This window comes from Vulpes vulpes, chromosome 3 (genome assembly GCF_048418805.1).
Source record: "Vulpes vulpes isolate BD-2025 chromosome 3, VulVul3, whole genome shotgun sequence".
Taxonomy (NCBI): Eukaryota; Metazoa; Chordata; class Mammalia; order Carnivora; family Canidae; genus Vulpes; species Vulpes vulpes.
In genome coordinates, this window is record NC_132782.1 from 84,944,267 (window position 1) to 84,969,574 (window position 25,308).

General features: G+C 48.6%; 1 protein-coding gene across 1 annotated transcript in view; it reads right to left on the reverse strand.

The window, feature by feature from the left end:
• Positions 1 to 25,308, reverse strand: part of MYH16 (myosin heavy chain 16) — a 64,249-nt gene that overhangs the window by 14,046 nt on the left and 24,895 nt on the right. Inside the window, exons 19-36 of the mRNA XM_025986185.2 lie at positions 24,253 to 24,389; positions 23,056 to 23,137; positions 19,926 to 20,099; positions 18,795 to 19,022; positions 18,152 to 18,256; positions 15,921 to 16,007; positions 15,547 to 15,692; positions 14,279 to 14,369; positions 13,755 to 13,811; positions 13,009 to 13,095; positions 11,145 to 11,390; positions 9,954 to 10,071; positions 8,164 to 8,291; positions 7,611 to 7,807; positions 6,034 to 6,166; positions 4,098 to 4,314; positions 2,010 to 2,146; positions 1,813 to 1,916 (exon numbers count right to left, since the gene is read on the reverse strand). Of these exons, the coding sequence (XP_025841970.1) occupies positions 1,813 to 1,916; positions 2,010 to 2,146; positions 4,098 to 4,314; positions 6,034 to 6,166; positions 7,611 to 7,807; positions 8,164 to 8,291; positions 9,954 to 10,071; positions 11,145 to 11,390; positions 13,009 to 13,095; positions 13,755 to 13,811; positions 14,279 to 14,369; positions 15,547 to 15,692; positions 15,921 to 16,007; positions 18,152 to 18,256; positions 18,795 to 19,022; positions 19,926 to 20,099; positions 23,056 to 23,137; positions 24,253 to 24,389 (2,474 nt within the window). The remainder of the gene's footprint in view (positions 1 to 1,812; positions 1,917 to 2,009; positions 2,147 to 4,097; positions 4,315 to 6,033; positions 6,167 to 7,610; positions 7,808 to 8,163; positions 8,292 to 9,953; positions 10,072 to 11,144; positions 11,391 to 13,008; positions 13,096 to 13,754; positions 13,812 to 14,278; positions 14,370 to 15,546; positions 15,693 to 15,920; positions 16,008 to 18,151; positions 18,257 to 18,794; positions 19,023 to 19,925; positions 20,100 to 23,055; positions 23,138 to 24,252; positions 24,390 to 25,308) is intronic.

A 25,308-nucleotide genomic window follows, 5' to 3' on the forward strand; every position in this document is an offset into this window, starting at 1 on the left:
CATCCCATCTCCAGAACTTGTTTCACCTTATGCAACTGAAATTATGTCCCCATTAGATACAAATTTCCCCATATCCTTCTTTTCCCCTGCCCCTGGCAACTACTGTTCCTGTTCCACCTTCTGTTTTTTTCTTTCTTTCTTTTTTTAAAAAGATTTTATTTATTTATTCATGAGCGACACACACACAGAGAGAGAGGCAGAGACATAGGCAGAGGGCAAAGCAAGCTCCATGCGGGGAGCCTGACATGGGACTCCATCCCGGGACTCACACCCTGGGCTGAAGGCGGCGCTAAACTGCTGAGCCACCCGGGCTGCCCCCACCTTCTGTTTCTATGACTGTGACTGCTCTAAGTACTTCCTGTAGGTGGAATCATACAGTGTCTGTCTTTTTGTGACTGGCTTTTTTCACTTAGTATAAAGTCCTCAAGGTTTATTTATGTTGTAGCAGGCATCAGAATTTCCTTCCTTTCTAAGGCTGAATAAAATTCCACTGTATAGGGGTGCTTGGGTGGCTCGGTAGGTTGAGTGTCCAACTCTTGATTTAGGCTCAGGTCATGATCTCAGAGTTGTAAGATGGAGCCCTGCATCAGGCCCTGCACTCAGCAAGGAGTCTTTCTTCTTTCCCTCTCCCTCTGCGCCTCTCCTGGCTTGTGGATGCTCTCTTTCTCTCTCTCTCTCTCTCTCTCTCTCTTTCTCTCTCTCTCTCTCTCTCTCTCTTTCTCTCTCTCTCTCTCAAATAAATCTTTAGGGCAGCCCCAGTGGCTCAGAGGTTTAGCGCTGCCTTCGGCCCAGGGTGTGATCCTGGAGACCAGGGATCGAGTCTCATGTCAGGCTCCCTGCATGGAGCCTGCTTCTCCCTCTGCCTGTGTCTCTGCCTCTCTCTCTCTCTCTCTCTCTCTCTCTCTCTCTCTCTCTCTCTGTCTCTCATGAATAAATAAATAAAACCTTTAAAGAAAATAAATAAATCTTTAAAAAAAATTCCATTATACATATAGTCAACATCTTTTTATCCATTCACTTGCCAATGAACATTTGGGTTGCTTTCATGCTGTAGCTCTTCTGAATAATGCTATGAACACGGGTGTACAAATACCTCTTCAGGACCCTGCTTTCAATTCTTTTGGGTAGATACCCAGAAGGAGGATTGCTGGATCATATGTTAATTCTCTTTTAATTTTTTTGAGGAGCCTTTATACTGTTTTTCACAGCAGTTGTACCATTTTACATTTCTGGCAGCAGTGCACTAGGGTTCCAGTTTCTCCATGTCCTTTGCCAACACTTGTCATTTTCTGTGTTTTGGATGGTAGCCATCCTAATAGGTATGAGGTGGTATCTCACTGTAGTTCTGATTTGCATTTCTGTAATGACTAGAGACAGTGAGCATCTTTCCATGTCTTATTGGCCACTTGTGTATTTTCTTTGGAGGAATTTCTAGTCAAGTCCTTGGTCCACTTTTGAATTATTATTATTATTTTTAAATATATTATTTATTCATTCATGAGAGACACACAGAGAGAGGCAGAAACACAGGCAGAGGGAGAAATGGGCTGCCTGATGCGAGATTCAATCCCATGACCCTGAGATCACACTCTGAGCCAAAGGCAGAAGCTCAACTGCTGAACCAGCCAGGCATCCCTATTATTATTATTGATCATTATCTCATGGGGTTTTGTGATCACTAATGTACTAAATTTTGAAGTATTCACCTAAATTGTCCAGGGTCACATGACTAGTGGGTGGCAGAGGCCTGAGTTTCTGGATTCTACTCCATCATGCTGCCTAAAATCAGCCTCCCATGCCTCAGCCCCATACCTTGTAGCTTCAAATTCCTCTTCTTTCTCATGGATTCTCCGGTCAATGTCAGCTTTAACCTGAGCCAGTTCCAGCTGAATTCTAATCACTTTGCTCTCTTCAACCTGCCAGGAATATAAACATCAGCCTTTCTGGCCAAGTAGGCGTGTGGTCCCTGGCCAAGGACCCAGCCTCCAAGGTGATGGCCACATGGTTACCTCTAGGGAAGACTCAGCTTCCTCCAGGGCCACCTGGAGTTCTTCCTTTTCAATCTCCAATTTTTTCTTCAACTTCTGCAGCTCATGCACACTCCGTCCTCCCTCACCCAGCTGATCAATCAGTTCCTTTATCTCCTCTGAGAAAGGAATATTGTCATTAGTAAGGCATATGAGGACCACCAGCGTCCCAGGGCCATGGCATGTGGCACAGGCGTTCCTATGTCAGGGTAGAAGCAGGCAATCCTAGCTTCACTGTTTCTAAAGAGTGCACAATAGACTCCACGTCATAGACTCATGAAGCATCAGGGCTTGGACATTGGAGAACAGGGGGTTCAAGTTCCTCATTTTATAGATGGGAGGCTGAGGCCCAGAGAAGAGCAGGCAAGCACAGAGCAGCTTTGAGACCAGTGCCCAGGACTCGCTGGGCCTGTGAAGCCTACACTCAGGGCATTCTTCTCTCACGGAGCCCCTTTTCCCCTCTGCCTCCCTACCACCAGGTCTGAAAACCTCACAAGAAAAGGATTAGAGCCTTTCTTATCTTCCTCAGTTGGGAGACCTCTCTGTTGCCCAACCAGAGGAACTCTGAGGGATTTACAGCACCTTGGAGCAGTCACAAAACAGCCCACAACCAGAGGTGTCCAGGAAATGTAACTGTCCTGATTAATTCATGACAAAACTCCATTTCTACATCAAGCCCTCTTGAGTTCAGAGAAATCTCATTTAATGCAAGGTCTCCCTACCTGGGTTTCTAAATTCCAGGTGGGGTTTGGAGAGCACTGGGGACATCATCTAAGTCTCAGCTGTTGGTGTCCACCTGTGCTGGCATCATAGACACACCTGTAGACCACATAGCTTCCCGTCACCTGTCCTTGAACATAGTGGCTGTTTCTAGAACATTCCCCACTGCACTGCTCTGAGACCATGAGGAACACTGTGATGCTGCTTCACACTCTCTCAGCCTAGGCAGGCTGCTCAGTCACTTTCCTTTGTGGCTCCCACCAGTCTGGAGCTACTTTACAAGGCTTTTTTTCTCACCTATGCTTCACCTGCCACATGAGGTGCATATTCCCTTGCTCTTAACCCCTAGGTTACCTGGGAGTTTTATCATCTGCACCAGGAGCTGGTCAGAGGATGGAGGTGGGGAATGGAGTGGGTAGGGGAGGAGGCAGGGCTCCAGACCATTGGCAGGGACCCTCAGCAGTGCCTCATTATCACCTCCCTCCTGTTTTCTGTCCTCTCCTAGTCCAGCAACCTTGATTTGGGTGTTTTGGTTGTTCCTCCCCAAACTTAACTCATGTACTTATATTCAAGTCCTTTAGTACTTAGACTTTTGAGTTTACAAAAGCAGAGCCTTCATACCTCAAATGCTGGGCTCTCATAATTCTCCCCTGTAAGCTGACAGCTCTCCAGGGAGGAACCAGGACCTTGGGCAGATTTGGGGACAGTCTGGGACCATCTGCTTCTACCCTTTGCATTGCAGTGACCCTACATCAGTCACCTAACCTGAACTAAGGAAACCCTGTATTGACTGAGATTTTGTTTGCTGCTCAGCAAAACAGGGATCCAAAAACCATTCTTGAAAATAAAAATATTGATATCCCTTGTGCAACTAATTTTGTGGTTAGAAATGTACACCTGCCATAAAAGCAAATCATGCAGCCAGATCTCTGTATGGCAAAGTGATCTTCAACAGATAAGTAACATTTTTCAAATAGTAGCCAACAGAACAAAATCTCAGCCCAAGGCCTCCTATAAGAAATCTTACATGTGTATGTATGTTATGTACATGGAAAGGCTCAATACACAAAATCTACTGACTGAAGATTTCACATATTATGTTTCATTGTCACAACCACCTTATAAGGAAGGCATTATCTCCCCAACTTACAGGGGAGGAAACTGAGGCATGGAACAGCCAAGTAACTCACCTGCTTGAAGTTCTATTGTTGAGTGCCTGAGTGCTTCTACATGGTGTTTGCCAGCCAGGCAGATTTATTGGGGACCTACTACGTGCCAGGAGCTCAAACCTCTGATGCACTTGGGAGGAGGGAGGCCCTGCCTGTGTCTTTATCCCCGCCTCAGACTCACCCTGCAGAGTCTTGTTCTCCTTCTTCACAGACTCAAGGTGCTCCAGAGACTCCTCATAGGCAGTCTTGATCTTGAAACTCTCTGTCATGTACATGCGGCACTCCTTCTGCGAACTATCCACCTCCACCTGCAGCTCTTCGCACTTCTGCTGCCACTCGGCCAGCATCTTGTCAAAGACCCGCTGCTTCTTGTCCAGGGCAGCAGCTGCAGCATTGGCCTGGGGAGAGGTGGGGAAGCTCTCCGGAGGTCTGACTTTCCAGCCCCTTCCCCTTGTTTGCCTTCCTGCCTACCTTCCCCAACCTCCCTAGTAATTCTGGTGACCACAGACTTCTTGGGGACTAGGATATAGTTCCACATGGATGGCACAAGCGTGGGGCATTCCGGAGAGAGTTACACCCCAGCTCTTTTTTTTCTTTTTCTTTCTTTTAAAATATTTATTCATTTTAAAAGAGAGAGAGGGAGAGAGAGAGAGAACGCAAATGGGCAAAGGGCAGAGCAAGAGGGAGAGTGAAAGTGACTCCCTACTGAGCAGGGAGCCCGATGCAGGACTCCATCCTAGGATCCTGAGATCATGACCTGGGTGGAATGCAGACACTTCACTGGCTGAGCCAACCAGGCACCCCAGTTACATCCCAGTTCTAAGACTTCTACTACTAGATGTGTGACCTTGGGCAGTCCTATCTTATCTTCCTGGGCTAGGATTTTCTTGGGTGTAAAATGAGGGATCTGGGTACCGGCAGCCTTCCCAGATTTAAAACATTCACCCAACTCTCCATAACCTATTTCTCTGTAATTTACTACTACGTGTTATATATTATTGTCCAACTGAAAGATGGGTTTGGTCTTATTTTTCTTGTGAATCAAAGCTGATTGTTCTCAGACCTTATTTTTCTTTTCTTTTCTTTTTAAGATTTTATTTATTTATTCATGAGAGACGCACAGAGAGAGAGGCAGAGACACAGGCAGAGGGAGAAGCAGGCTCCATGCAGGGAGCCTGATGTGGGACTTGATCCCTGGAATCCAGAATTAGGCCCTGGGCTGAAGGTGGCGCTAAACCGCTGAGCCCCCTCGGGCTGCCCAGACCTTATTTTTCATAGACCTTTCACCTTTTTCATTACTGTCTGGCAACTACATATTTGCTGCTGTGCAGTATTGGATTTTGTAAATTTCTGCTTAATTTCTAAATGAGGGGCTTAGCAAAAGCTTTTCGGGTTTTGGGACTATTTTTCTTTTTTTTCTTTTTTTATTTATTTTTTATTTATTTTTTATTTATTTATGATAGTCACACAGAGAGAGAGAGAGAGGCAGAGACACAGGCAGAGGGAGAAGCAGGCTCCATGCACCGGGAGCCCGACGTGGGATTCGATCCCGGGTCTCCAGGATCGCGCCCTGGGCCAAAGGCAGGCGCCAAACCGTTGCGCCACCCAGGGATCCCTGGGACTATATTTCTGAAGGTTCTCATACGGTTATGACCCTCTGCCTATGTCCCCGTCACTGCTCGTGTGAAGCAATTGCCCTATCTAGACCAAAATGGGGTTGCTGTGTGCCAGTGGAAATCTTACTTAATTTGGCTTGGAAACTTGCTGATCAGTCTGAACCAGGGATGCAAACAAGAGTATTTGGCCACACAAAGTGTGTGAAATGTGGTTTGCATGAGGAAAAGGGAAACAGAGACAATAGTTGCATGACTTCCTGGGACTAAGTTTTGTCCTCATCATAGACCTATTTGAATAATGGCCTGTTGAGTGTTAAGATCTCAGAATTAGGAATATATAAACACATGTTCAGGTAGGAACCTGTGTCCAGTGGGCCTGAGTACCAACCCTGTGCTCCACCCTGTTGGGCCACCTGTTTCTTCTTGCTAAGCCCAGACATGTGATAATTTCATCCAGTTCCCTGGGGTCCCTTGGGCCTAGTGAGTGTTTGACCTCCTGACCTTCTCTAAGTCAATGGTGAGGTCCTCGACTTCTGCTTGGAGTCGCTGCTTATTTTTCTCGAGGGAGGCTGCCCGGGCTTGGGCAGCTTCAGCTGTCTCTTCTGCTTCCTGGAGTCTGGCGGCCAGTTTCCTCCTGCGGGCAAGGGCAAGAGAGGCTGTCAGGGAAACAGAGTAGCTCATGGGCCAGGGGCTGGGTTTGTGGTGCTGAGCTCTGGTATCACGGTGGAGAAGATGCAATTGAATTGGAGAGTGTTTTGAGGAAAGCAGTCACTGTCCATCCATCCAACAATTATTTATTGTTTCTATTCTGTGTCAGGTATCATTCTAGGCCTTAGAGAAACAGACTAAGACCCCTGCCTTCATGAAACTTCTGCTCTAGATGGGGGATAGACATAGAGATATTAAGCCCCATGGAGAAAATAAAGAAGGAAAGGGACACTTGAGCAAAGACCAGAGGGAGAGAAGGGTGAGGACCATGGGTATCTGGGGAAGAAGGTCCAGGCAGAGACAGGTGAAGGGTTGAGATTTAGCCTGAGCTTTGGAGTGAGACCAGGCATCTTCTGGCCACTCTCAACAGAAAAGGGCTGGAGGGCAGGAGGTAGGAGCTGCAGGATGCAGATTTAGGTTCCATATGTACAGGGCTTTAAAAAAATTATTATTAAATATTTATTTATGTATTAGAGAGAGAGAACACGAGCAGGAGGAGGAGGAGGAGAGGGAGAAGCAGACTCCCCACTGAGCAGGGAGCCTGATGTGGGGCTTGATCCCAAGACCCTGTGATCATGACCTGGGCAGAAGGCAAACGCTTTACTGCCTGAGTCACCTAAAGAGCTTTTGATAAGCGATTTATTTATGTCAACTGGAGGTCACTGTACTTATTGCTATCCTGTCACCACAAATTCCAGTGGGCAGAAGGCACCAGTAAGCAGGCCAGGGTCTTCTCCCTGCCTGGGACAGAGTGGCTCACATGCAGGGCTTCACATGGGCAACCAAGTCAACCTGTTCCTATACAAGAAGGTGGCTCAGAGTCACATGCATGTGTTCGCTTTCATTTCCTCAGACCTGTCAAGCAGAGTGCCCAATTCTCTAGTTTGCAAATGAGGAAGGTTTGAGGATATTTACCACAGAGCAGGAGAACCAGCAGAGTGAGGGCCTTTGCCACTGAGTGTGGTCTGCGTCCTCCCAGCATCAACCAGAGGCCCCACCCCAGACCCACCAGACCTGTGGAAGCTTCCCAAGCACTTTAGGGACAGAGAAGCCCAGCCTGGAGGTGGAAGCCCTGCCCCTGACTTCCTGCTGGAAGCCTGAGCCCTTTAGGGCAGATGATGTTGAGAGCCTTGAAGATGGAACCTGAAGGCTGGATATTCTGCTAAGGGCACAAAGTGGGCTTTGCTGTCCAGACTCATATCCATCTCCTACCCACCCCCCCTTTTTTTTCTCCTACCCCTTTTAAAAGAAACTTGTGAACTGCCTTCTCCTGGCTGTGGTCTTGGCCTCCGCAGTGGCTGACATGGTCAGATGCATGGCACCACCCCCACCACAGCTTTCCCTGCTCTCCAGCACAGGGTGACACTCACTTGGTCTCCTCTAGCTCCTCGGTCCTCTGGATGGCATCGGTCTCATACTTGGTCCTCCAGGTGGTCACCTCAGTGTTGAGCTTGGACACGAGGCGCTGCAGCTCTGACTTGCCTCCCTGCTCCTCCTCCAGCTGCTCCTTCACCAGGTCCAGGTCATGCTTGGTGTTGGCGAGACTCACCATGGCTGCACTGCGAGACTACGGGGACCAGCCAAGCCTGTCAGAGGCCCTACTGGTCTCTATGGCCCCCAGGGCCATCGCTTAGATATACACAATATTGGATCACATTGCAGCAAGAAAAGGGGGCAAAGGACACCTGATTCTACAACCCAAACCATCAGGGTTTATTCTCCTTGCTTTGTTCCAATTACTGGCCACAAGTATATGGAATTTTATCTGTTTCATTTAGTCTTACACATAGCATACCACAGTGTTCTAGTTAACTTCTCAACTTGCTATTGAATCATATCTTTCATGTTTCTTCTACATCTTTATAGCCTGTAACTTTGTTCAGAAAGGCAGCTCTGTCACTCCCACCCCACCCCCAAACAAACCTTGGATTCTTCATCTAACTGCCTCTTGTAATCGTCCACCTGCGATGTCAGGGATGTCTTTATCCGCAGGATTTGGTTGAGCCGGCTCTGGGATTCTTCATATTCCCGGCTCAGTTCCCCATTTTCAGCTGGGTGAGAAGGGAATGGGAGAAATATTGGACGAAAAATTGGCCTCCCAGCTAGATCCTAAGCTCCCCCAGTGCAGCATTCCCAAAGTACCCAATAAATATGGTGACTTGGCCAACTGAGCTGGAAGGGGCTACATACAAGCTGCCCAAATTAAGCAAGAGCAGGAGCAATTGTCCAAGCATTGCCAATGCCCAGGTGTCTGCATGGGGTACGAGGCTTCAGATAATGAAGTCCCAGCCCCTGGCCTGAGATACAGTAAAGACATTTGAAGGAAACAGTGGGGCAGAGAGTGTTTGAAAAATTGTCATGGTCCCAGAACCTACACTCTTGTCATCTGTGAACTGATCTCCAGTGCCAGAGGCCAGGAAGATGTGCATGAGCCAGAGAGGATGAGCAGGGCTTCTAGTTCTGCTCTATGAGTCATTAGTTTTGCGGCAAGTTACCTTATTTCACTGAGCTTCATTTTTCTTATCCATCAAATGGGTATATTGGTTTTATTTTATTTATTTTATTTTATTTTATTGGAGTTCAATTTGTCAACATATAGCATAACACCCAGTGCTCATCCCGTCAAATGCCCCCCTCAGTGCCCGTCACCCAGTCACCCCATGCCCCCGCCCACCTCCCTTTCCACTTTGCCTTGTTTGTTTACTAGAGTTAGGTGTTTCTCATGTTCTGTCTCCCTCACTGATATTTTCACTCATTTTCTCTTCTTTCCCCTTTATTCCCTTTCACTATTTTTTATATTCCCCAAATGAATGAGACCATATAATGTTTGTCCTCCAATTGACTTATTTCACTCAGCATAATACCCTCCAGTTCCATCCATGTCAAAGCAAATGGTGGGTATTTGTCGTTTCTAATGGATGAGTAATATTCCAGTGTATACATAGACCACATCTTCTTTATCCATTCATCTGGTATATTGGTTTTAGAGAGTATTCAGGATGTGGAGAATAAGGCCAAAGAATGCCAGCAGGTTCTCTGGTATCACACTGGAACATTATCTAACTGGCCTGTCTAAGGAATGTTTACTTGTCTCAGGGAACGCGTGTTTGTTTGGCTTGCTGTTTACCACAGATCAGAGCCCAGCCTCTGCAAAGTTAGGTATTAAGTAAATAGTGATAAATTGCAAATTATTTTTGTGGAGATGCAAAGGATTTCTTCTGGTAAAAAAAAAAAAAACAAAAACAAACCCAGAGGTTGCAGTATTATTAACCAGTTTTATATAGCCAAGTTTTGTAGGCATTCATTCCCCAACTGACTGTATAAATCTCTGCCCATCAAGTTCCCTCAAAGGCAGGTTTACTGTTTTTTGACTCCATCATTAGTGACACATGTTCACTGTCAGTATGTGGGTCATGTCTTAAAGTGTTTAAAAATTGTTTTTTTCTACTGCCCCTCTGCTGATCTCACAGGGTGGTTGACAGAACTGGTGGGGAGATGCTTTGAATAGTGTTCCCTGTTATACACTGCAAAGATGATACTTGAAACACTCAATGGGTGGAATAAAATCTCCTGTCTCATCACAGGGGATGTGAATTTTCCAAGGTCAAGAAAGCTCTGGGAAGAGGACCCAGGTATGCCTTCAGTTTCTTTGAAGGTCCCCGTTCTGTTCCAGGAATGGGTCCTCAGGAAGCTGTAGGGAGGGGTGAGCTCACCTTGTAGGCGGGTCCTGATTGCATTAATTTCTGCCTGGTTTCTCTCCAGTTCGGCTACCTTGGCATTGGCTTCTGATAAGCTATCTTCCAGCTTTCGGATGTGGGCCTCGGCATTCATCTGTTCAGGAAGAATGAACTCAGTGGGGAAATAGGGAACGGGTCCTCCCTGCTTCCCATCTGAGTTCCCCTGGTGTAGCCTCGTAGACTACCTCCCTAGTCCTTCTAGAATGTCCCTGTCTCAGAACCATCTTCTCCCCAACCCGAGGTCGCTATCTCTACCAACAGAAACCTAGAGTTTGCTTGTCTTCCTCTCCCAGTTCCTTTGCCCATCCTCCTTCTCACACTCTCTTAAATAAGTCAAAAAATACATTTAAGAAAAAAAGAATACTAGTATTAGTGCAGATAAAACAGGATCTGTGAAGATACCTTGTGAGTGTATGAAATTGGCTGCCACAGGGACCCCAAAGCATCATCCCTTTTCACCTTTGGAGCCCCTCTTTACCTCATATCACAAGAAGGCTCTTCACATGGCAGATGGTTGATAAACACATGTTTAATGGCTTCCTTGCTTTTCCAAAATTCTTGCCATATATCACTTTATGGTGATGTATGCATTTATCCTACTAGTCTCCCTGCTCCTTGAGGATATAGTCATCCTAATGTAATGGTCATCTTTTTTTTTTTTTTTTTTTAAAGTTTTATTTATTTATTTTTTATTTATTTATGATAGTCACAGAGAGAGAGAGAGAGGCAGAGACACAGGCGGAGGGAGAAGCAGGCTCCATGCACCGGGAGCCCGATGTGGGATTCGATCCCGGGTCTCCAGGATCGCGCCCTGGGCCAAAGGCAGGCGCCAAACCGCTGCGCCACCCAGGGATCCCTGTAATGGTCATCTTAATAGCTCACATTTATTGAGCTTTTCTTAAATGCCAGGAACTGTTGTAACCCTCACAACAGCGCTATGAAGTAGGGATTATTAATGTCCCCATTTTACAGTTGCGGAAGCTGAAGCACAGGTTGTGAACTCAGCCAAGGTTATACACCATCCAGTGGGATCTGTGATGAGCTCATCTTAGTTCCCCTCACAACATCCAGAACATGCCTTGGGCTTGCTAGGGGTTGGGGGGAATATTTGTGAGGTGGCCAGATGCTGGGGCACCTCCCTGTGGCTCTGTGGGGGTCCTCCCTCACCTTGGACTTCTGCACAGTCTCCATGCTGGCATTGAGATCGTCAATCTCAGCCTTCATGACCTGCTTGTCCTTCTCCAGCTTGGACTTGACCCTCTGCAGGTTCTCCACATGCTCCGTCAGCTCAGCCATGGAGTCCGTGTGCTTCTTGCGCAGTGTGGAGGCCGCGGCCTCGCTCTGCAGGGCTGCCTCCTCCAGTTCCCGCCTCAGCTTCAGCAGCTCCGCCTCCCGCTTGCGGTTCTGCTCAATCTGGGAGAGAGGAGAACCAGGGTTTAGCAGAAATGACCTGCACTGGGCTCCTTAGGGCAGACACTGCCCACCTGCTCAGTGGTGCCTTGATATTTCTGCACACTGATAGGACGTCTTGATGGAAATATCTTTTTTTTTTTTTTTTTTATGGAAATATCAATCTGGAGCCTCTGGGTGGGTTGCCCATAGGATTTGGTTGGGTAATGTTGTGGCTTGAATTGTGTCCCCTAAAAAGATATGCTCAATTCTTAAACCCAGATACCTGTGAATGTGACCTTATTTGGAAACAGGATCTTGGCAGATATAAACAAGTTAAAATGTCATAACTGGATTAGGGAGAGCCTGGACCCAATGGCTGGTCGTTCTTATAAGAGATATTTGGATCCACCAAAGAAAAAGGCCAAGTGACCACAGAGGCAGGGATTGGAGTGATGTAGCTGCAAGCAAGGAATAAAGATTGCCAGAAACCCACACATCCAGGAGAGAGGCTGGGACAGACTCCCCCTGAGCCTCTGGAATGAACCATACTCCATGGCTCCCAATGTCTCACAGCCCTATAACCCTGCTTCCCACATCCTGTTGTTCCCTTAACTTTTTTTTAAAAAAAGATTTTATTTATTTATTCATGATAGACATAGAGAGAGAGAGAGGCAGAGACACAGGCAGAGGGAGACGCAGGCTCCATACCGGGAGCCCTACGTGGGACTCCATCCCGGGATTCCAGGATCTTGCCCTGGGCCAAAGGCAGGCGCTAAACCACTGAGCCACCCAGGGATCCACTCCCTTAACTTTTTATGCATCACTAAACATAGTCCCTTCTTAGTGCCTGTTGCTTAAACCAATGGGGATGATTTTGTTTCCTCCTTGGGGCCCCTCCACAGTGTGCATACTATGGCTGGAATGTTGAGGGAGTGGGACATGGAGTCCAGGGAGCCTTCCAGTGCTAAGGGACACCATCTGCATTTCTGCTCTCAGCTCTGATCCAGAGTCTGCATTTGTAAAAGACCTGACTACACGGAATTAGAAGGAGAGTTTCAAGTGGCTTCTGACAGTCTCCACGATGCCTTTATATGAGTTGGAGAAAGATGTATCCCACACCAGAGGCTCAGCTTGGATTCCAGCCCTGAGTGTGGGTGGTCACCCCACTGTATTAACCATGTCTTCATTTTCTATATTCTGATGCTTTGACATCCGGGGCTTTGCTGGTCCTGGAAGGACAGCCCCTTGCAGGGGTAGTTAACTCCTAGAGATAGGAAACAACTGGCTTTCCAGTGAAAAGCAACCAATCTAGAACCCATACCTCCAACCCCTCCTCTATGGGGTTCTCACACTCTCAGGCACTGCCCCCTCTGCCCTCATTACCCCTATGGCCAGGTACCAGACAATGAGGAACTGCCTTCTGCCTTTAGTCCAGTCCTGGTTCTGTCAACACCACTGAGCTAAGGAGCCTGGGAGAAAGGGGACCAAACCAGCCCCTCTTTTGCCTCTTTGTTATTATTGTTTTCTCCTCAAGGTAGCTCCAGGAATTCAGCAAGAACTAACTGCTCATCACCCAGCAATTTTTCTCTCCCTGCAGGCAGGCAGGAATTGGCGTTCCTTGGTACCCTGATAATGGTACCTGAGCAGACGTGGCTCCCCCAGCCTCTTCCAGCCTGTCACTGAGGTCTTCGAGGTCCCGGGACAGGTCGCTGCGTTGTTTCTCCACCTGGGGAAGATTGAGTGACAGTGACAGGAGCCATGCAGGAGCCCCTCCTTCTCTGGTAAAGACCGCAGTGACTACATGGTGTCCATGAGGCTGGGGGCCTGCTTTTGGGGAGCCCTGCCCTTTGTCTGCCACTCTATATACTCAGTGAAGGATGCTTGTGTCCTTCTCCTGCACTGAGTGGGTCTTCCCGCACATACTTACCCCCAGCTCAGTTTGAATGAATCTGGAGTTTAGATATGTTAGGATTCACCTCCCACCAGCTTGCTGGCTTCTAGGATCCCCACCTTAGAACCCTCTTCCATTCTTTCCTTTTCTTTGTACATCCTTATAACTGTGCAGAGAGGTGCTATTTCTTCTCTTTGCCTAGAAATTCTTCCCAGTGTCAGCCTGTTGAATTCATTCTCTGAGTCCCCGGGCTAACGTTGCTGGCCTTCTCTCCTTGGACTCACACTGGAAATAGTATCTTTGTGTCTTGCATTGTAATTAGTATTTCTCATGTAGCACACTGCCTGGTGCTCAGGAGGTGCTCAAGAATCAACAGGGCCTTTTCAATTGGTAACCTGTCCTCTTTTGCTTTCCTGAGTGAGCATGTACTTGTGGTTGGACTGTAGCAGGCAATGTGTCCTTAGGCTCAAAAAGTGCAGAGGCATATCATTTACCTTGGCTCTCATTGACCGCTCAGCTTCCAGTTCTTCCTCTAGCTCCTCAATTCGGGCCTAGCAGACAAAGAAGTAAAGCAGAAGGGGTTCATCTCTTCTTGGGTGAAATTACAGACTTACCCACTTGGCCTTTTAGTATGGAAATGATGGCAAGGAGCTGAGCATATGATGGACACTGTCAAAAGCAGAGGGCAACAGGCCACAGAGAGTGTGTGCAATGGCCCTGAGGCAGGAGGGGGCTGGGGTATGTGAGATCCCATGGGGGGCCAGCATGGCTGTGGCTGGGGAGCAGTGGGGGAATGTGACAAGGTCAGGGAGGAAACAGGGGCAGATTGTCAAGGGCCTTGTGATCACTGTAAGGGCTTTGACTATAAGCCTGTGTGAGGTGAACATGGATGAGTCTCAAGGACTCTGGGACAGTCTTGCTCCTCAGGAAACCGAGGCAGCGAAGCAGCTGATGGAAACAAAAGTGCCTGGAAGTGCGTTTCAAAAGGAGAGCTCTGTCTTCCCAGTCCTGGACACACCTGGTGTTCCTTTAGTTTCCGCTGGAGTGTGGAATTCAGAGACTGCTCATCCTCATATTTAGAGTTGACAGAATTGATTTCCATATCTCTCCTGCAAGAGAAGGTTTGGCCTCCTGAGGAAAAGTTCTAAGGGGAGACCAGCTGGCTGGCAAAGGAACAGAATCTTGGCTGCTGGAGGAAGCCTGGAACCTGCTGAAACCCACTCATCCCCCAGTTCCGGGCCTTCAGACGGCCCAGAAGGTCTCACCCTGCAGAACCCCAGAATCTGCTGCACATGCTTTCCATCTGCTTATTCATTCACTTCTTAATTTGGTACAAGTTTATTGAGTCCCTACTATGTGCCAGTTTATTGAGTCTCTACTTGTACTATGTACAAGTTCATTGTGTCTCTACTATGTTTGGGGTTCCAGGGACACATCAGTGAACAAACCAGACAGAAATCACTGCTCTTGGTACAGCTTATATTTTAGGGACTCCAGAATCACCAGGATGCTTTGCCTTTTTAGGGAAAAATTTCCTCTAAAAACTTTCCACAAGAGGGTATCTCCTTCTGATAAGTGGGTGCCATGTGCCAAGGATCCACATATGCAAACTAAGACACCAGAGACCAAGTGGATGAGTAGGATGGTAAAGGTCACGTGCACCTTCTGAGTGTGCCACAGAAGAAATATGCCGAGACACAGAGCTAGTAGCTGCACACCCTTCTGGCAGTCTGTGGTGCTTTGAAACTGCCTTACCAAATGTACCTCAAAGATGTATTGTTCAAATTCCACTCCTTGAGAGCCTGCCTTGTCTGACTCCTCATCTCCATTCCCTCAGCCTCTTACTTGGTTCAAGCTTACACCTGGACTTCTGATTGCTTTCTGGCTTCCAGTTTTTCTCCACTTCACCTGTCTCCCATGTGTTTGCTGGAGCGATACTGATAAAGTACCCACCTCAACTCCTTGTGATCTTTGAAAACCTGGCTTGTGGGTTTCTACGAAGACTCCCTGCCTTTAGGGGCAGGTGCCTTGTTGTAGTACTGGTCTCATTGCTGGCGCCCAACAGGCCCTGTGTGAAGCTGGGAGCTCCCTGTGGATGGGCAGCACCTACTGTCCCCTTCCTATATCCTCTGTGCTGGGCACAGTGTCTGGCACATGGTGGGTGCTGGGGACATGCATTAAAGCACACGAAACCCTCAGCACAGTGCCTGGCACCTGGCACCATCCAGGAAGTGCTTGATACTGCTAATGTTGTTGTGGGCAGAATAAAGGACTGCATGAGCATACTTTTTCACCACCTCCTCCAGGTCTAGCTTGGACCGTTCCATATCATTGAGATTGTCAATGGTCATCTTCAGGTCACTCTCAGCTTTCCGACGAGCCTTTTCCACCTCTGCCCGGATTTTCTTTTCTTGTTCCCAGTTATCCTCCAGCTGCAGAAACAACAAAAACAAGAGAAAGTGGGGGTGGGGGGTGAGTCTGAGACCAGAATGTGATAAGGAACCAGACTGGGCCTGGTTCCTTAGCTGTAGCCTCAAAGAGGCCCTCGCTTCCCCAGGGGCATGGGTCAGTCCAGTTCCCCAAATGTGTCTGAGGGCTCCGTGCCCCAGCATGGACCCAGCCCCTGAGGTATAGAATTGTCTACAGCAACAGGGCATCACCTCATGGATCTGGGTGCTGAGCTTGCTGTTGGTCTTGGTCAGGTGGTTCACCTTGTCCTCCTCAGCTTGCAGGTCATCAAGGGTTTTCTGGAGGAAAAGATACACACGTGTGTCCCATGAATCATGCAGGAGCAGCTGAATAGACCTGGTTCTTGGCCATCACTTCTGAGCTCAGTGGACAGCTACCATGCTCCTGCCCCTACTGCCAGGTGAGTTGGGGGCAGACCCAAGCACCTGTTAGCTTCAGGTGGCCCTCGATGGCCAGTGAGACTCTGGTTCCCCATGGGACATATCAGAAATTTGTGGGGGGCTTTTGGATGTCACCACGATTGGGGGCCCCACTGGCACTTTGTGGGTGGTTCCAGGGCTACTGGACATCTTGGCATGCTCTGGACGGTCCAGCACCATGAGGAATCATTCTTCAGTCCACACACTTGATGCCCCACCCAGGCATTCACGTAAATAAAGCAATAATCATACTCTTCTGAACATAGCACCTGGCACCACTTGGTACCACTTTACATATGACTCAACTATTTTATTTTTCATTTAGTATATACTACATTTTAAAGAATGATCTACCAGTTTTCCACAATGAAAACTGAGAGAAGATTTGTTATTGTCAAAATCTCCCTGAGAGTTCTTTACCATTTTGTAAACTCCAGCCACACTTGGCTATCTGCATCACCAACACACCCTCTATAGCCACCTAGGCAGGCTCGGGTGGATAGCCTCCTGCTCACAACGTCTTCTAGTGGATCTCCTGAGCTTTTACACAGCGACAGCCCCATTATCTATTATAAATTACATTCTATTCACATCCCCCCTTAAATAGAGGGCACCCTATTGATTTTTTTTAAGTTATATGCTATTTATAATAATTTTTATTTTAGGATAGTAAGAGAGGCTCTGTGCTCGTTATTTGGAGATTATCTATTTTTCAGTTTGCCTACTATCTAAAATTTATTTGTAATCCCAAATCAATACTTGTGGTGCTTTCATGGTCATTTGCAGACACGCGCAGGCAGCAAAAAATTGGAGTCTCCTGGAGTGCGCATTCCCAGCTGCAGTTGAATAAGGTGATGCTCTGCCTTCTGGTTTCCTCAGACTGCAAACAAGTATCTTTTTCACAGTCTTTTCAGTGCTATGGTTTTTGTTTTGGTGATTTTGCTTATAACATGGCCCCATGCACAGTGCTGCTGTGCTGTCTAGTATTCCCAAGCACAAGAAGGCTGTGCTGTGCCCTCACAGAGGAAATTTGTATGTCAGATAAGCTTTGTTCTGGTGCGAAATATAGGGCTGTTGACCGTGAGCTCAATGTTCAGAAATCTACAATATGGACCAAATAGTGTCTTTCAACAGAAACGCTCATAAAACAAGGTAACATATTGATTGTAATCCTATGTATTCCGTATTGATTGGCTGACAAAAATGTAACCAGAGGCTGGCAGGAACCTAACCCCTTAAAACTGAGGTTCAGTATTTGCTACCTCAGTGTTTGTGGTGACTTTTTAGAACATGACTACCTAGAGTAAGGAGAATTGACCATATTTGTTATAGAAGGGAGGCTCTGAGTTTGAAGTGGTTGAGAGTTCCAGTCTAAGGGGAAATATTTCCAGAGGTGGGAGAGTGAGGCATTCAGAGAATCTGTTGTGTGTTCACGGTGTCAGCAAGCATGGCGATGGGGTCCATGGTTTGGTTCTGGGCTTCAGCTTGCTCTGTGTACCTGCATCTCCAGAGCTGGGAAGTGGTCTGTGCCACGGTCAGCACTGGTGGCTGGTCAGAGCTGGCTCTGCATTCAGGAGCCTGAGCCCATAACACTCGAATAAGTCTCCCCATGGCAAAAGCTCATGCCCTTTGTTGCCGAGATGGATCAGGGTTTGCTGGTACATCAGCACTCAAAGGGCACTTCCACGCACCACACTTCATCCTGATGTGTCTGGGGACATACCTTGCATCAGGGACCATCCTGCTCATGCCTGCTGCCCTCTTTCACTCAAACTGTCCTAGTTTGGGTGATAAATTATAGTCACCCCACTCACAACAAACCTGGGAGGAGAGCAACAAGACATGACAGTGCCCACTTCACTGATGAGGAAACCGAGATTTTGGGAGACTTGGTGACTTCCCCAACAGGCCCCAGCAGAGGGGCAGCAAAGCCAAGATTTGAGTCCAGGTCTCCAGTCTCCAAGCTTCACCTGCTCTGCCAAGGGGAAGCCAGTGCTGCCTACCTGATGCAGCTCCTCCAGGGCCCTCTTCTCCTTCTGGAGCTTGGCGATGGAGTCCTCACGGAGCGAGAGGTCCCCAGTCAGGGTGCGGACCCTATGATCCAGGGCCTGGAAATGGGGGCAGGAGAGAGACAGGCCCTTAAGGCTGGAAACGCCCTCAGGGGAGGCACTGGCTCGGAGAGAGGGGCTCTTCAGCTTGGCTGTAGTCCAAAGCCACTTGGGAGCCTGAGAAATGCTAACGCCCAGGGCATATCCCAACCAACCAAGTAGGAATCTTAGGGTAAGGAGAGCTGTGAGAGCCACCAGTTTAGGCTTTGTTATTCCAAGTCCGGTCCTCAGATGTCAGCAGTGCCTTAGGGAGTAGGCTCTGGGGCCCCACCAGATTTGCCGATCCAACAATCCAACGATCCAACCATCCAACGATCCAACGTGGTAGCGCTAGCCACGTGTGGCTTTTGAGCACTCAAAATGCAGCTAGGTCAGCAGAGGAACCACATTTTAAATTGCATTGAGTTAAGTTAAAATAGCCCCATGTGGCAGGTGGCTAGGGCCCTGGGCAGTGCTGCTGTGGGAGCTCCAGGTATGACCCCTCCACAGGGTTCCCTGTTCTTATAAGGAGTGGGGTCAGGCTCCAGGGCCCCCTCACCTGCTTCTCCTTCTCTGTCTTGGCCAGCGTGGTCTCCAGGCCCTCCAGATCCCGCTTCAGGTCGCTCATCTCCCCCTCCAGCTTGCGCTTGGTGGCACTCAGGGAGGCTGCTGTACCTTCCTCTTCCTCCAGCCGCTCCCGCATGTCTGAGATCTGGCTCTCCAGGTCCATTTTGGTCTTCATCATCTGGGTCAGGCGCTCCTCGGCATCTATCACGTTCTCTTGCTCCTGGAGGAAGAAAGAACACCACCAGTCAAAAGAGTCCCAAAGGGGTCTGAGCACTAGCTCCAAACTCCATGCGATGTGTGTGACAAAACACAGTCTAGCAGGGCCATCCCCAGACCGACAGCTGCATCACCTGTGAACCGGTTGGGATGCAAAAAAATCTCAGGCTTCCCCTGAGGCCTGCCGCATTTAAGTCTGCACTTTAACGGAATCCCAGTTAAGGTTTTAGCAGAGGTGGTCCAGGAGAAGTCGAGGACAGCACTGGTACTTCAGGCTGTGCCATCCCATCTGCTGAGCCTGGATGTGCCTATGCCTCCATCTGTCAGTGAGGCCTGGGCTATCTGCCCGAATGACTCCCAGTGCTGATTTTAGTACTTCTGTGTTAACAAACCACTTCCCATCCACGAATCCTCCTTACAACAACCCCGCGAAGCCAGCCAGGCACGTCTTACTGTAAGCTACAGTTCAGGAACATGGGAGCTAATAGGCAGGGGAAGCAGAATTGTCAAAAGTCAAACGCACAGGAAGTGGTGGAAGAGGGACAACCTGGGTGTCCACCAGGGTCTCCCCAAGATGGGGTCAGGGGCGTGAGACAACAGTTGGCCAGAGAGTCCAACCAGACTATGTGATTTATGCTTCATGGCATAACATTATTGACATTCAGTTTTTCTGTCTGCAAGCTAAGGGAAATAATCTTATGTATGAGGCATAAAGGGGTGGAGCCCAGGAAGGTGCTTCTATCAATGGGTGGTCCTTCTACTGCTGTGACCTTGCTCCTACACAGCTTCTTCGAAGGCTGTCCCTCCCTCCCTAGGTCTGACTCTCAGTGACCCTGGAATCCTGGTAGTTGCCAGGGCCCCCAGCTCCCACACCTCATCTCGCCCCCCCACCCCAGCCCCCACATACCGCCTGGAGCTGGATGGTGAGGTCATTCTTCTCCTGGCTGAGTGTGGCCATCTTCTCCTCCAGCTCCTTTACCCTGTTGAGCAGCTCCTGTGTCTTGGACATGGCGTTCCTCAGCTCCTCCTCCTTGGCCTTCATCTCCTCCTCTTGACGAGCCACATTCAGGAGCGGCTTGACCTGAGTGGTGAGCAACACCATACCATTTTAGGGGGGGTGGGGGGCACAGTGGTGGGCTGTGGGGCTCAGCCTCCAGTGGGACTTCACACCCCTGGTGGGGTGGAAAGCTCATGCTGCAGCAGTGACGTTGGAGCCTCTCCATAGCTGCCCTAAAACATCCCTAGCCTCCACAGAGAAGGCCCATCCTTGCTTAGAACCAATCCTCAGGATGCTCTTGGATCCTAAGAGACACCAAACTGGGTGTTTGTTGGTGTCTAGCTGTGCCCAGTGCTTATAAATGCTCTGTAAATTGTGTGTGCTTGGGAACCCTGGTTTTCCTCACCTTTCTCCCTTACTTGTTCCTCTCTCTCTCTCTCTCTCTCTCTCTCTTTCTGTCTCTCTGTCTTGTGTATATTCTCAGTCTTTCTCTCTCACTTCTTTCATCTGGTCCCCAGCGTGAAGTCCCAGCCCTCTACGTGGTCTTTCCACAACAAAGCCTTGCCCACCCCACTCCAGCTAGGCTGCAGTTCTGCCTCGCGGCCTCCGCCCCTCTGGCTCTGATCTCTGTATGGTTGGGCCTGCTTTGTGTGTTGGTCTGCAGCAGCTACTCACTACTCTTCTGTACCCGCTGCACCCATCCTGACCTCTACATGCATTTGGCCCTTCTTACCCTGCAAGGGAGCCTGGGTCCTTCAGCTCCATCCACCTGTACTTCTCTGCCCTGCTAGACCTCTAGCCCCGCAAAAACCTCCCTCTTGCTTTCCTGTGTCCCTGCAGCTCTGAGCAGAACAGGTGGGACAGGCCCTCAGGGTATTTCCTGATCAATGGATGTGTTTCTGGGGGGGGGGGGGTGGCAAACGCCCTGTGGAGATGGATTTGGGAGAAGGCATCACCTATCTTCCAAGATGACAGGGAAGCCTCATTGCCAGCCTGAGCTGTGGGGACGTGGGATACCACTGGGGCAGGTCCACATAAACACACAACTATGTAACACTTTCTATTCAGTAAAAGCCTCTGCAACGTGGTTTGTTTTTCTTCCCCATCAATCCTATCTAGCTTCAATAAGATTAGAGCTTAGTTAAAAACTAACAGTAAAGGATTTTTAGTTTTAACTGTTTTACTCAATGGAACAGGACCTTGCTCCGCCATGTTTAATTGGTGAAGTTTTATTTTTATTTATTTATTTATTTATTTATTTATTTATTTATTTATTTATTTATTTTGAAGTTTTAATTTCTAGTAAAGAATGGGGAAGTTTCCAGGCTTTGACCCCTCATCTGTGACTGTGGGTGGTGTCTTGCCTGGAATAATCTTTCTTATTTTTTTCTTTTTTTTTTTTTTAAGATTTTATTTATTTATTCATGAGAGACCCAGAGAGAGAGGCACAGGCAGAGGGAGAAGCAGGCTCGCTGTGGGGAGCCCAGTGGGGACCCTGGGATCATGACCTGAGCCAAAGGCAGAGACACTCAACCACTGAGCCACCCAGGTGCCCCCTGCCTGGAAGAATCTTAAAGGCTGTTAGTCTGGAGCTTCACAGAGGGTGACACAAATACCAAAGGCTCAAGTGGGATAGATTTAGCATTGCACAGAAATCCTTAGATATTCATTGTTACATAGTTACTTTAAAAATAACTTTTAGGGCAGCCCAGGTGGCTCAGTGGTGTAGAGCTGCTTTCCGCCCAGGGCACAATCCTGGAGACCTGGGATCGAGTCCCGTGTCGGGCTCCTTGCATAGAGCCTGCTTCTCCCTCTGCCTGTGTCTCTGCCTTTCTCGATCTCTCTCTGTGTCTCTCATGAATAAATGGATAAAATCTTAAAAAATAAAAATAACTTTTAAAAATAAGAAATTAAATACATTTTTTGAAATAATTTTTTAAAAAAACAGAAAAGCACTCGTCACATCCAGCATTTTGTGGATAATGCTTGCTTAGGATGAGATTAAAGCAGATGAGGATACAAAGTTTCCTTTTAAAATACAAATTTCAGAATAAAAAAGTGAGTTGACATAAGAAAAGGAGGTCAGTTGTAGAACAAGTGGGGAAGTTACCAGCGATGACTGAACTTTGAGAAATGCTCATCTGGACTCCTCCGCGATCTCAGGCCCAGGAGGGGGCTGACCTTTGGAGATACAGAGTTTGCTATCTCTCCTTTGAACCTGTGGCTAGCACTGTGTTAGATAGTACTTTCCTATGGGGAGTAGAAAGAAACTTCTACATGAGCCGTAGGGGCCTCAAGGCCACAGAGATGACCTGGAGCCTGTCCCCCACTCCACAAGGCTCCCCTTGAAACAACACCATCCTCCTGTCTCCGGAATGCAGCAGCCCTGCATCCAGCCACCTCTGGTTCCCAGCACTGTGTTCCCCTGGAATGGGGGCCAAAGGTGTGCATACCGTCACCTAGTATGATTCCACCTACATCAGGAGGATGGCTCATGGCCTCCTGCATTGGTTAAGGGTAGGCTGGCTGCTTGGAGGTCCTGTAGCCCCACCACCTGGCTGACTCACCCTCTCTCTGCTGTCTCAGAAGAACCTGGGAACAGGGAGGTCAGATCCCAGGATTTCCTGAGGTCACTCCACCTCTAAAGCTGGACTTAACTAAAGGAGTTGAAGATGCCTCGCAAAGGAGTTGAAGATGCCTCGACATGTCCAGGGGGAGGTGCTGATAACCAAGCCTACTCTGTGTGTGTGTGTGTGTGTGTGTGTGTGTGTGTGTGTGTGTGTCTGGGGGTAGGGAATGCTTTCCATCCTAACAGGATGCTATTTTCAGGGACGAGATGAGGTGGGAAGACACACTGATGTTTTCCTCAGGGAGGAATTAGCCTGTCTGGAAGGAGGCTGGATTCCTCCTTCATCTCATTTTTGGACTGTCCCTGCAGCATCCTGTGGCCTCCTACTCTCGAGAGGCTCCCCCACCCAGGCTGAGCTCAGGCCCCCTGTCCTCCTGGGCAGCAGCAGGCTGGCCTGTTCCTGAGCCCTACCTTGTTGTAGAGCTTCCACCAGCCCCAGAAACGCAGCTCCAGGAATTTGCGTGTGTTCCGCTGGATGACTTTCAGGCCCATTCTGCAAAAAAGGAATCCGGGGTTGTGTGGATTAAAGTGCAGGTGTCAGGGCCTGGCCTCCTGGACAGCACAAGGCTGAGACAGACCACTCACTTCTTCTTACATTTCCCTTCTTCAATCACCCATTACGCTCTGAATCCTATCCATCTGCAATCTCTGGAATCCACTTCCTTGTCCCTGGCAGCTTCACTGGGCTGTCATTTACTGAGGACCTCCTGTGTGCCAAGGCCCTGGGTTGGATTGGGCTGCTGTCCTACCCTCAGCCCCTAACTGGTGTCCCTGCCTTCAGCCGGGGTCAAGGAGGGCCTGGTGGATATCAGAAACTCATTATTGTGGTTATTGGCTCATCACTGCTATTATTACTAGGGCCACAAAGAGCCAGAGTCAGGTAGAGGCCAGCCAGGGTAGTCTGAGTCACAGTATCATCACACTGATCAATAAGGGGAAGTGCCTTATAGGCTGCAAGAGAAGGGTTTATATTAGGTGGTCCTTGTTAAGGGTTGGATCGTGTCCCCCTCCAAAAAGATATGCTCAAGTCCTAACCCCCAGTTCCCATGAATGTGACCTGGTTTGGAAATAGAGTCTTTGCAGATGTCATCACTTAGGTTAAGAGGAAGTCATACTGGAAAAAGGTGGGCCCCCAACCCAAGATGCCTGGTGTCCACATAAGAAGGAAGCCTGTGTGGAGACACAGACACAGAGGCAGGGCCTTGCCAAGACAGAGGCAGAGATCAGAATGATGCAGCCACAAGCCAAGAAATGCCTAGGGCCACCAGGGCTGTAAGAAGCAAAACAGGGTCCTCCTCTGGAGCTTCAGAGGGAGTGTGGCCTGAAACACCTTAATTTCAGATGGGCTGGCTTCTGGAACAGTGAGAAAATGTTTCCACTGTGTTAAGGCACCCAGCTGTGGTGCTTTGTTATGGCAGCTCCAGAAAACTAATACAGGCTCCAAACAGGGTTCTTTGGGCCAGTGAAGACATTGGCACCCTTCCCTCATCTCACTACCCAGTGTTGCTAATGGAGCTGACTGCTGTGTGTGTGGCATGGTCTCTGCTCATTCTGTGCGGGTGAATGTGGCCTCTGTGGTTCTGCCCCACTGGTGCTTGTGAGGGCTACCTTCGTTCCAGCATCTTCTTGAACTCAATCCTCATAAGGAAACCCCGGAGGCGACACTGCAACATTGTCATGATTTTGGCCAGACGTTCGTCCCGCATGTCCTCAAGCTTAGCCAGGATGCCCGCTCGGAAGAATACCTGGGGAAAGGACACACTCATCTGAAAATAGCCCAGCTGTCACCAAGTGGCAGCCACTTGGGAGTTTTAAGTCAAAGTACCAGAGGTTCCAAGAGGTCCTTAAAAGTTAAGAGAGCCCATCTGGCACTGGTGTCTGAGGCCCCTCAGGAATAGCTGGCCCTGGCCTGGAGACCTCCAATAGCAGGGAGACTGCTGGCCCCAGTGACTGTTTTCTCTCACCCGTGGATCCTCCTACAGGCCCCAGCCCTGGCCTTGCACTTACTAGCTGGGCACCCTGGATGTGTCTCCTCACATTTCAGGGCCTCAGTTCCTCATCTGTGAAATGGGGATGCTGATCCCTCCCTAAGGGTTGCAGTAAGGATTAGATAGAGATATTGGGTGGAAAAGTCTTGTATAAACTGTGAAGGTATAAGTAAAATGTGAGATCATCATAATCCTCACTGCTACAGTGACTGCCCAACAGTCAGGGTGGCAAAGGGCCTTCCCTCTTTACCGTCATGCAAAATAGCCTTTGAACAGTCATGATCCCCTATGGATCCCCTATGGATCTGGGAGTGGGAAGAGGGGATAATGAGGGCAGGGTGAGGTTGACTTTGTAGAAAGGATATAGAGTTTGACCAATGTTGCACAATTTTGGGCACCAAGCTCTTGTGCGTGAGTGGGACACATCCCCAGGAAAGTAGGGGCAGCTTTGCAATGTGTTAGAAAAAACAAGAAACACCCAACCTCTGGGAAATACAAACTAAGGTCACAAGATACCAATCACTCCTCCTTCCACCTGCAACTTCCAAGACTTCCAAAAAGGCAAGTGTTGGCTAGGTTGTGGATCAAGGAGAGGGTGAGTTGGTACAACAGTTTGAGAAAACGATTTGGCATTCCTTCATCAAGTTAGATGTTTGCACATCCTGAAACAGGCAAC